A 12,299-nucleotide genomic window follows, 5' to 3' on the forward strand; every position below is an offset into this window, starting at 1 on the left:
ATGAGGAGTCTTTGTGTGAATGGCTGGCAGAGAGCACTAAGTTCATTCAAACATAAAATTAAATCTAAATAACTCTAGCAATTACCGACTGCCTTGCACTTTAAGTTGCCTGTCTTCCTCGGTGAAAGTTGCCAAATCTATTCGATTGGCTCCTCTTACTAACCATGCCAAAATGAAAACTGAATGGAATTCTCTTGCACTGTAGAAAAACTGGTTTCTATCTTCTCCACACACTCAAAAAAGGATAATACTAACTACCTGGTGCATTGTTGAGTGTATAGGTCTAGGAATAAGGAGACCCATTACTCTCTTTGGTTTTTTCCATTCACTTACCGTGCCACTTGGCAAACACTGCACTGCTTTGGGACTCATGAATAACAGAGAAAATGCCTGCATGGTCCACCTCATGGCACGGTAAGGATCAAGGGATGCTCTATGTGAGTGAAAGTTCTTTGGAATCTACAAGCAAGGCCATAAAACCATGCCACTCGGTTGGATGGAAATAACCCACTGTATTAAGGAGTCAAAATGAATATTTAAAGGCAAAAAAAGGATCAGAAACCTTCTGTGGATCCATCCCTACTTCTTTTCTTTCATCTCTCTACATTTCAAGGTCACTGCTTAGCACTATGAATAGGAAATTCAGTACCTCTACAGCTCTTGAATGGAACGATTTTTAATTTGGAAACAAAAGCTAGCTTAAGAATTTAAAGATGTTGCCCTCCACCCAAGGTTAATGTCTCTCAATTTGCGTTCCTTCATTCCACTAATATTTATTAAGCACCTACTATGTGCCTGGCACTGTTCCAAATAGTAGACAGTCTCTAAATACTTAAAATAAAATCAAGTCAATGAAATCCAAACAATAGAATTGAGGGAACTAAATGAATTTCGCAGGAAAGGGGTCAATGCCTATTTATATTACAACTTATAGATAGACATCTGACCATTTGCTCAGAAACAAACCCATCAAACAGCCAACGGGATGCACGGAAGTTCAAAGAATCATGCATAGCCAACAAAAACAATAAATGAATATTGGGTCACTAAACTGTGAGAATGCCAGATGTTCCTGAAACTCTGCTCATGGTTACGTTGGGAGCAAAGTTAAATTCTTAATGCAGAAAACAAATAGGAGGCAAGATTGTACTTGGGTCAGATGGATATGAGTCAACTAGAAAGCATATTAGTAAAGGACTACCAATGAAGTCACTAAAACATTGGAAAAAATCTTTTCTTTTGGAAAAGATCGGTAAAGGGAGGAATGTGAGAGGATTTCCCATACCCTATCTTCCATCTTCAACCTTTACACGGATCTTGCTGTAAGGGCATCACAATCAAAGGGCATGCCTCAAGCACAGTGAAACAGAACAAGGCAGGAGTATGTTAGAAATAGTGGCCTAGGAAGATACTCATATACTAGCTAACATGTATAAGGAAGCCAGGGCTTTTAAATGCAAAGAACCACTATTTCTACATTTTTTTTACACAAGGAAATAATCCGGTGGAAAAGCCCTATCCTAAGACACTGACTCAGCCTCCATAAAGACCATCTTGTCATTCCTGTCTTGGATGTACAGTGGCCTTTCTTCTACCTAACTGATTATGATGTCTCTGATGAGATCCTCTGAGGATGGAAGACATGAGCGAGTTCTTTCTAAAGATTAAGGGAACTAGCACATAATGAAATGAAAGAAACACACCCCGTGAAGCTATGTAAGTGGCGGGTTGTAATCCGGACTCTCCGATAGCTTCCATTTCTATGGGGCAATAATAACGGCTCCTTTTCCCTCACCTTAAGTCCTCTGCCAATTCCAACTCTCAGCCAAAAGCAAACGATTGTGAAAATCAGATCGGCAATTCTAACACTGGCTAAAATTCATGAAAATGAAAATGATGAAGATGTAGGGCATTTTCCAAAATAAAGTAGAAAGAACTTTACCCTTAGTCTATTTTACAATTAGTGAAGTACATCACACAAGGACTTCCAATTCCTTAGGAAACTACAAAGCAGTATCATATGACAAAGGTACAGTATTAGGTTAGTAGAAAGTTTACATAAACATAAAAGCTCTACTTCCCACTCTTTACAAACTTGACAGTGACCAGAAGGTAGTTTTTCACTTAAGATCTTTGAAGCCAAGCAGTTAAGTGAAAAATTCCAAGACAACTTTTGGAACGGCTTAATGGACATAATAGAAGCATATACGTGGATTTTAAAATAAAACAAATGCATCAAAGACTAAACGTGGAATACACACACCTCACAATGAGAATACGATCAGATGGCAGAAGGCAAAACTCTCCATCAGAGAGCGAGGAGTGATGCATGTGAGAAGGGCCCTGGGATTGAATTATCGCTCAGCTAATGTCTTCAATTCCCCAGGCCTTAGTCAGTGGTTTGGGACAAACATGGTATTTGGTCACAAAGTACAACAGTAGAGATCTGTATCTGGGATGAGGAGGGAGCTTAGAACCCTGGGGACACTGTAGACATTTGACTCTATGATAATGAGGAGAGAGGTATGAGTTCACGAGAGCGCTCACGAGGCTCTGTGCTCTCTTATGACAGGCACCAACCAAATCACAACATACTATAAAGGTACTCAATTTACTACGCTAGTTGGAAGATCTGAAGTAGCTACATGGAAGTTTCTCTGGGAAAGGTCCAGTACTGGAGTAACTATGGTGTCACACTCAGAGTTGGTAGAGGAAAGGAGCTCAGAGGTTGACTTGCGGAAGATGATCTTTCTTCACAGAGAGGACCAGAGCATTCAGTTCTCTAGAAAGTTCTATTAGTCTTGATCTTGTCTCTACAAAGAAAATAACGAGAAAATCCATAGTGAGTTTATGAGTATAACCTTCTCTATTTTAACCAAGACTTACTCAGTGTTTAATTAGAGTGATAATTAAAAAATATTTGCCTTATCTCAGAATTATTCTCTATCGTTACTACAGAAAAAAGAATTACCATTTAATTACGTATATATACTTTACTCTCAGTTAAAAACCTGAGTAGAAATGAGGAATGACTGCTAGCAAGTACAGGGTTTCTTTTGGGGGAGATGAAAATTTTCTAAAATCAGGGAGTGGTGAGGGCCACACAACTCTGTGAATATACTAAATATCACCGAATTGTATGCTTTAAAAGGGTGAATTTTATGGTATATGAATTATATAAATAAAACTGTTAAAAGCCTGGTTAGAGAATAAGTTTTCTTAGAATTTCTCATTCACCTAGTGAATACTTCCCCAAGATTATCCTACTTGTATGATTTAACAATTTAAATTGTCAGGCTAACCATTTTAGCATTTTAAAAATTGTCTTTTGCTAAAATATGTTTGTCTAACACTATATTAGAAATTATAGTGCTGAACAGTGTTGTATACTAATTAAGCACATCTTTTTAAAAAATATATTTTATTGATTTTTTACAGAGAGGAAGGGAGCGGGATAGAGAGTCAGAAACATCGATGAGAGAGAAACATCAATCAGCTGCCTCCTGCACACCGATGCTCTACCCACTGAGCCAAACCAGCCAGGGCTAATTAAGCACATCTGAATTAGTATACAACCTCTAAACTGTTTAGCTTTAAAACTGCCTTTAAAACAATAGTCAACTAAAGCCATCTCTTTACAATTCAAATGGATGTTATTTTAAAAGACTGCTTCTATACTACTCAACAACTCCCCCATCAGAGCAATAGTTTGAATTAATTGGTCACACTGATGCCCAACACACTACCTGGCTTACATACAGACTGAGAAGGGAATCAAAGGAAATTGATCCAGGTGTATTAAGGTGATGTAGCTTAATCTTGGCCAGTAGTGGTGGTGATGGTGGTGGTGGTGTATGCCTATGTGTGTATACATAGGCATAACCACCTATGTGCTTGCACTCACTTGCACAAACCAAACTCCTCTAAATTTTATCATTTGAGGTAAGTGACCAGTCCCACAATATTGCTCAGAGGTCCATCACAAGACTCCATAGGAAAAAAAAAATACATCAGTGTAGATACCCTCTATATCCTTCATCAAAAAGACCAATGCTGCCCTAACCGGTTTGGCTCAGTGGATAGAGCGTCGGTCTGTGGACTGAAAGGTCCCAGGTTCGATTCCGGTCAAGGGCATGTACCTTGGTTGCAGGCACCTCCCCAGTAGGAGGTGTGCAGGAGGCAGCTGATCGATGTTTCTCTCTCATCGATGTTTCTAACTCTCTATCCCTCTCCTTTCCTTTCTGTGAAAAATCAATAAAATATATATTTTTTAAAAAAAGACCAATGCTATGATAATGGTACAAAATGACAAAGCTATATAAACTATATTTGCAGACAAATAGCTTTCTGCTGCATTATGTTAAGACAAGGTTTTCAGGGTAAGAAGAGATATATGCAATTAAAATATAACTAGAGGCCCAGTGCAGGAAGTTCCTGCAAGCATAGGCTTTCCTTCCCCTGGCTGCCAGCACCGGCTTCCCTCTGGCACCCAGGACCCGGGCTTCCCTTGCAGGCCCAGCTTTGTCTGGAAGTAAGTCTGGTCTAATTAGCATATTACGCTTTTATTATCATAGATAAGGAGGAAAATTGCAATGTTAAATTTGCATAAAAAATCTCAATATGATCGGTCATTTTTAAATGTCCAGTTCAGTAGTGTTAAGTGCATTCACATTGTTGTGCAACTGATCTCCAGAACTTTCTCATCTTCCCCAACTGAAGCTCTCTCCCCATTAAGCAATAGCTCCCTATTCCCCCTGCCCTTGGCAACCACCATCCTAATTTTCATATCTATGAATCTGACTACACTAGGTACCTCATATAAGTGGAATGATATGGTATTTGTCCTTTTGGGTCTGGCTTATTGTACTTAGTGTAATGATTTCAGGTTCATCCATATTGTAGCATGTGCCAGAACCTCATTCATTTTAAAGGGTGACTAATAATATTCCATTGTGTGGATATACCGCATTTTATTTATCTTGATTGATAATTTTAACTTCTTGGTTTTTTTTCAGTTTGAACTCACAGTATTTCTCTAGCTTTTTTTTTCTGTCAAGCCCTGTGGATGATGATAAACTGCCAACTCAATTACTTTTCAAATATAATTCATGGCATGATAAACTCCGCTCACTGCTGTTAAGATCTCCACAGTGCAAGGACTCCTGGGACAACAAGGCCTCTATTTGAATGGCTATTCTGGTTACCCAATTCTTGTCCTCTTTCCTGTCTAGGGTGAGAAAGTTGCTTCAATATTTTTTAAGGATAACTTTGCTTTCCCCACCCCCCCAATATGTTTTTATTGATTTTAGAGAAAGAAAGGGAAAGGGAGAGAGAAAAACATTGAAGTGTGAAACATTGATCGGCTGCCTCCTGAACGCCCCCTAGTGGAGATGGAGCTAGAAAGCAGGGAATGTATTCTGGGAATGGAACCAGGGACCTCTTGGTGCATGGGACGACGCCCAACAGAGCCACACTGGCCAGGGCTCACTTTGCTTTCCCAGTGATAAAACCACAAAGAAGAGTTGGCTGAAAGTATCAATTGACAGGCTGGCACACTGTAGGGAAAATCAGATATTCTAGGATAGAAAGCGAAGTAATTTATTACTGTTGTGCCTTGTATTTAGAAGCGTCTCTGGGCTCTCTGCTGGGATTGCTCCAATCATCCGCTTCAGGTGTGGTCTTGTAATGACGCCATGCTGACTTATTGAATACTGGAAGCCTCTCGAATGATTCACTTGAAAGAGCCTAATGGAAAAAAACATACACCGAAGGGCCACAGTGCCATTTGTCTCACATGAAATACGAATTCAAATTTTATATTTAAAACATTAGAAACCTTAATATATATTTTTTGAATTATATTAAAACTATACTATTTTAGTAGATTACTTAGACTGGGAGGATGAAATGAAAGCTTTTTTAAAGGAATAAAAATATTCACTCATTCAAAGCTAGTACTGACGTACACATGACCACAACAAAAAGCATTTGAATCTAGTTAATACTGCTTTGAGATACTTTGGACTATACCGTCTTAGGCCAAGCACTACTGTTCACTGGGCAACCATTCTCCCAAAGGGCTCAGAAAGAAATAAAATTCCATATATACTAGATTTACAAACATAAAGCCATAAAGTGTTATCAAATATCACACATTCAAATGCACTGGCATCTAAGATAAACACTCCAAATACTAGTGAAGTTACGGTATAATACATTACATGTATGTTATATTTTATAACATATAGCACACTATGTGGCCGTTAAAAAGGAGCCAGTTCTATATGAACTGATAGGAAAAGATCTCCAATACATACTGGAAAGTAAAAAAATATACAGCAAAGTGCTGAAATAATCATTTGTGTGAAAAAAAATTAAATTTTTCTAGAAGGATCCACAAGAAACTGGTACCTTTGGTTACCGCTGGGAACAGAATAGGGTGATTTTGGGCCGGTGGTGGGAGAGACTTAGTTCTCCCTTTTGTAGAATTAAAATTCTGTAATATGTACTTATATAACCTATTCAAAAAATACTTCAAATATTCTAGAGTTTAGAAGTCAAGAAAAGTATAACAGTATCAATGAGTGAGAAAATCTGTGTCACAGAGAACTCTGTTATTAGATCAGCCTTTTTAAATGAATATATTATGATAACTGAGTTATTGGGGCTTTGGGAAAGCCAGCAAGTTTTTAAAGCAACAGACCAAAAGATTCCAGTTTATGATAATCTGTCTCCTGCTAGATGAATCCTTTCAATGGATATGCAATCTTTTGAAAATCACAACTTTGAATTAAGGTTTTAAAAGTCAATCATTTTACTCTTTATAGCTCCATATTTCATATTTTGCTATATCTGACTGTACAGTCAAGGGTGAGGCATAACATGGTTTTCACATAAAACTTAAGTAAATCTGAGGCTGAATATAAGAGATAATAGATGCTATGGTCTATTATCTAGTAGTTATTAGAACTTACAGTTTTAAAGCGTAGATGCCTTCATACTAACAGGAAAAAAAATGCATTACCTTCAAATAAATTACAGCATCCGTACCCACTCCTTCCATAGAATACAGTTTTAGATCTCCTTGGAAATATCTAGCATACAGACGAGAAATTGGCAAGCCATAACCAAATCCAGCCTACAGGGGAAAGAAAATGAATTCCGTGAGACAGGCACACACGCCATCACGTTTAGTATGAGGATCATTCAAGATTAAAATAAATTCTTGATTCAGACTTAAAGAAAAAAAACCAATTGATTCAACCTCTACAATGCTGTATATGCTCGCCTATGGCAAACAATTTTCACTCTACAAAAGCACTTCTCGTAGGTTTAGAAAATAATAGGAATACTGCAATTTTTGACTAGTGCTTTCTTAGCACTTGAAAGCACATTTTTAAAGCAAATCCCAATTGAGTGGGATTTGAACTGGCAACAAAACGAAACCACATCATTTCAAAGTTTCATTATCAGATTCCCTTGCCCTCTGAAGCAAAGAAATAAATTGAATAGCACAGCAGTGCAAATCTACCAGCACCAAGGCTAACACATTGAAAAGAAAATTTCCTGAGTGACTACTTCCTGAGGTTATAAGAATACTACAAGATTTGGATATATGGTAGTGCATACACTAGTATTTTTTTTTTTTTATTTCAAGTCTCCACTCAACCAATGAAATGATTCTTTTTTTTTATTATTATTATTAGTTAAGGTATTACAAATGTGTTATACTAGTATTTTTAAAGACAAGAATTCCAGTACCCACCTATATCTCTATATCGTAGAACTCTGACTGTCAGTAATAGGTTGTTGGGGGTGGGGGGAAGGCCTTAGGTATTAACAACAATAAAAACAACTGAGACTGAAGCTGGGGTAGAGGGAAAGCTTCAGTCCCTCTGATTAAATCCATTGCTAAGGTTAACAAAGGAGTTGGTGGGATCAGTGAATGGGCTTTAGGCTCAGATACACTTAAATGGAAACTTGCTTTTTGTGCAACTCTGAGCAATTTTTTCCCAATATATATATTTTTAATTTCTATCATTCTATTTTTTTAAATATATTTTATTGATTTTTTACAGAGAGGAAGGGAGAGGGATAGAGAGTCAGAAACATCAATGAGAGAGAAGCATTGATCAGCTGCCTCCTGCCCACCCCCTACTGGGGATGTGCCCGCAACCAAGGTACATGCCCTTGGCCGGAATCGAACCTGGGACCCTTCAGTCCACAGGCCGACGCTCTATCCACTGAGCCAAACCAGCTGGGGCTCCCAATATATTTTTATTGATTTCAGAGAAAAGGGGAGAGGAAGAGAGAGAGAGAAACATCAGTGATGAGAGAGAATCATTGCTCAGCTGCCTCCTGCACGCCCCCTACTGGGGATTGAGCCCACAACCCAGGCATGTGCCTTGACCGGGAACTGAACCATGACCTCCTGGTTCATAGTTTGTTGCTCAACCACTGAACCACACCAGCCAGGCAACTCTGAGCAATTTACTGCACCTCCGTGAGAATGTCTTCTCATCGGAAAATGTAGTAATAAAAAAAAACAACTCGTCAGACATAATAAAACTAAACGCATGGAAATTGCTATTATGGCTACTACAGAAGAGCAATTCTACTATGTTACATGGATTTCTACCATCTTCCCTAGATTTTTTCCTCAGGGGAGGGCCTAACTCAAAGGGCTGGATATGACAGAGGCGTGTACTCCGTCTTTTAAGGGCATTAAGACTGACAGAGTGTGGCCAGTAGTGAAGACAAAACAGCCACAATGGTTACTGAGATCACCACAGTCAAGAAGCCAGTGTACGCCAGCAAGAGGCCAGGAAAACAGCTTCATCCATTCCAGCAAAGCCCAGACCCTACTCTCAGGTGTGCCAGGGACCAGCCGACAATGCCTAGGGCCAACACAGGCCTGATGTGAGGAGGCAAGCAAGACCAGAGTCCTGTGGAACACAGAGGAGGGGCCTGTAACTCAGATTTGGTGAGGTGCAGGGAAGCTTTTCCAGGGTGTCAAAAGGTCAATAGGAGCTGGCTCGGAGGGCATTTCTGAAAAACAAATGCATGTGTCACAGCACAGAGCTGGAACACAGTAACGTGTTGGGTGAGGACACTAGGTTCTCTAGTAGTACACATCCGCATGCCCACTTTATTTGTTTTAATATTTGTATTGATTTTTAGAGAGAGGAAAGGAGAGGGAAGGAGGGAGAAGGAGAGAGAGAAAGAGAGAGACAGTCAATCAGCTGCCTCCTGCATGCCCCTTCCCGGGGATCAAGCCTGCAGCCCAGGCATGTGCCCTGACGGAGAATTGAACCAGCAACCTTTCGGTGTCCGCCCAACTAAGCCACATCGGCCAGGGCCACACTTTAAAGCTGAGGACTGTTTACTAACTGGGAGGGATGTTAGTAGAAGCATTTCTTCACAAGGAGAGGCCATATGGTACACTGGAAAGAACACAGACAGAGCCAGTGCTGTGATGAGCTCAATGACCTTGGGCGAGGTACTAAGCTTATTCTCTCATCTACAAAATGGGATGGTGCACGCGCATTTTTTAAGGTCTCTTGCTTCAGGCGTTCAGTTTCATTAACAAATAACTATGACATAACAGCTATCCCCAGGATGGTATTTTGAGACCTGGAATAGACAACTCAAGTTCCTTTTAAATAACTGGGGAAGGCTCTAGATTTGCTCGTAGCGGGTGTTTCTCCCCCCACCCCACCCCCACCCTGCACCCCCACCTTTTGACATTTATTTAAGTAGGTACCAGGAGCCTGGTCAAGGCAATGCCTTTCAAAATTGATTTTTCATGAATTTTCTTGAATCCAATGTAAGTGACTCCCTCTCTGTTTTCAACATGCTGAGTTAATAAACTCTGTCTTGAATAAACAATGCAAAATGTAAGATTTTATTCATGCAAATAAAATATAATCTTACGTGCTTACCAGTCAGGTAGAACTTGAAAATGAAGCTTAATTTATACCCTGAACCATTTTGCAGACTGATAGATGTTGCTGTGTTTAATGACAAAGGGTTCAATTGTTGTTTGTCAATTAGAAACACTCAGCAGGGGAAGAAAGTGTGGCCCTACCAGGATCTCAATGCTGCCATGGTAACCAGACTGTTCTCACTGCCTTAATAGGGCTGAAGGTTATTTCCAGAGTGAGACAGAAAGGGCTCTGAAAATGCATACGCCACCTATATGTTTCCTGCTTGTGCTACGTAATATAAAAAATGTAGTGTTCCTAATTTTGACATTTTAATTATATAAACAAATTTGGTGGGGAAGTTCAAGGGCCCGGAGTGATTTGGCCTCTATGGTATGCACACAAAAGTGCCAGGACCACACTACAGCCACGCATGCTGCACTGTTCCTTTGCTCACCCGCAATTGGACTTCCATCCCCTCCAGGGGTAGCTCCAGGTAGTAAATGGTGCTCCTGGAGCACCTGTAACCACAAGAAATGCCTTTTCTCTGTATTTGGGAGTAAGGCATGGAGCTCTGAGTGTGTCTCAGACAAATCAGAGAAGAAATCTCAGTCCAAAGGCTTCACAAAGAAAGCAGCAGTGGCATAAAATTCTCCCTCCTCCAAGCCAGGCCCACACAGGGAGCATTCCAATTCAATGAGGCTTATGCCCAGCCGTGGGAGTCCCTGCCCATGTTAACGGCCTTTCCTTAAGCAGCAGTTTAAGATGCTTACCAGAGGGGCAGCTCTTGAAGGCTCCAGGCTCGGTCTAGGAGCAGTGGAATACATGTAGTTAAAAAGACGATCTATTTTTCGAAGGGGGACGCCACCACCTAGGTCGCTGATCTGTAATGGAGGAGAAAGAAGAGGAGGAGGTGGTGGTAAAGGGGGGGGAGGGAGGAGTCATTCCAGACTTAATAGGAGACAACAAGTTTTTTAAATAAAGCCCTTATGAGGTTACTCTCAAGTGTACAAGGGCTTTGAGCCCCCAATGAAATATGAACAGTGTAAAACAAAGGAGGTAGGAAAGTGTCATGGGATCCCACGGGCTTGGGTTTGAGACCCTGTTTAGCTCCCTGAAACACAGGCTGCTAATAAAGTTTAAACGAGGTAACTTAAGTCAAAGATCTAACATAGAGCTTGATGAATACCGACATTCAGCAAATGTCAGTCTTCTTCCCTTCCCTCTGATTCCACAATGTCTAGATACTATGACATGAACTGACAATTAAAGTGTATGTACAAACAAAGCAGTTACCTTAACGGACAAGTCTTCTTTACCCAGAGTGACAAGGGTTTTAACCGCTGGGTAGGCCTCTTTTCTGTCTTCATAGAGTTCAACTGTTGCTCTCATTGAGTTCTGAAATAATAAGCCCTTTTCTTTACAACCCTCACAAACCACAATTTTAAAAAAGAAACTCACACGAGCTTACTTATGCACTATTTTTTTTGTGTGTGGGGGGGGGGGGAGTGAATATTGGTTGCATTTATATGACATTTTTTCCCTCTAAAGAACTTAGCTCAATGTGGGTTCAGATCATGGAAACACTCCCTGGTGCTTTGTTTTTCATCTAGTTTAAGTCCCATCTACCATACTACACATCAATTCTTCCCCCCGCCCTTTTTTTTGTTAATCCTCACCTGAGGGTATTTTTCCATTGATATTTAGAGAGAGTGGAAGGGAGAAGAGACAGAGAGAAACATCGATGTGAGAGAGACACATCAATTGGCTGCCTTCTGCATGAGCCCCAACCAGGGCCAGGGATCATGCCTGCAACCCAGGTACGTGCCCTTGACCAGAATCAAACCCAGGACCCTTCAGTCCACAGGCCGACGCTCTATCCACTGAGCCAAACTGGCTAGGGTTTTCCTCCCTTTTTTCTTTTAGTTTGGCTTTAGGGTATTCAAGCCATTCGACTTTCAACCAAGAGGAATGTTTTCATCGTGTGGCACAAGGCCGCAGAGGCTCACTGGTGAACCTGAAATCTACTTATCAGCCTGTGGTTTCAGAGTGCCTTTCCTCAAAAGCAGGTGGAAAACCTGCTTCCCACAGAATGAATCATTTGGTTGAAAAAAAAAAAGTGGAAGACGCCAGTTAAAAAGAAGCCACAGCTGTTGAGGAGAAAGTTCACAACTGAATGCCCATCTCCACCTTTGAGTGTTGCATTAATAACAGCATCGTTTTGGGGAAGCAAATCAGCATAAGTGATTTTCAGGTGTTCAATTTAGGGTTTCGCACATAGTGGCAGAAATGAAATTTTAGCTCCAAAGCCTTGTGCCTGTAATTCTGCTACTGTAAATGCCATTAGCTACTGGTTAACAAAAGCAGCAGCTTAAG

The 12,299-nt window shown here is 40.3% G+C and overlaps 1 protein-coding gene across 3 annotated transcripts in view; it reads right to left on the reverse strand.

Moving 5' to 3' along the window:
- Window positions 1-2,597: 2,597 nt before the first annotated feature.
- PDK3 (pyruvate dehydrogenase kinase 3) overlaps window positions 2,598-12,299 on the reverse strand; it is a 67,992-nt gene continuing 58,290 nt past the window's right edge. For 2 of the 3 annotated variants that reach the window (XM_036304697.1, XM_036304700.1), the window contains exons 8-12: window positions 11,220-11,321; window positions 10,697-10,807; window positions 7,025-7,138; window positions 5,606-5,745; window positions 2,598-2,813 (exon numbers count right to left, since the gene is read on the reverse strand). In XM_036304697.1, the coding sequence (XP_036160590.1) occupies window positions 2,783-2,813; window positions 5,606-5,745; window positions 7,025-7,138; window positions 10,697-10,807; window positions 11,220-11,321 (498 nt within the window). In that variant the 3' untranslated portion in view covers window positions 2,598-2,782. The remainder of the gene's footprint in view (window positions 2,814-5,605; window positions 5,746-7,024; window positions 7,139-10,696; window positions 10,808-11,219; window positions 11,322-12,299) is intronic. The other variant, XM_036304698.1, reaches the window with a different exon arrangement.

Source organism: Myotis myotis, unplaced genomic scaffold (genome assembly GCF_014108235.1).
Source record: "Myotis myotis isolate mMyoMyo1 unplaced genomic scaffold, mMyoMyo1.p scaffold_m19_p_4, whole genome shotgun sequence".
In the NCBI taxonomy this organism is placed as follows: domain Eukaryota; kingdom Metazoa; phylum Chordata; class Mammalia; order Chiroptera; family Vespertilionidae; genus Myotis; species Myotis myotis.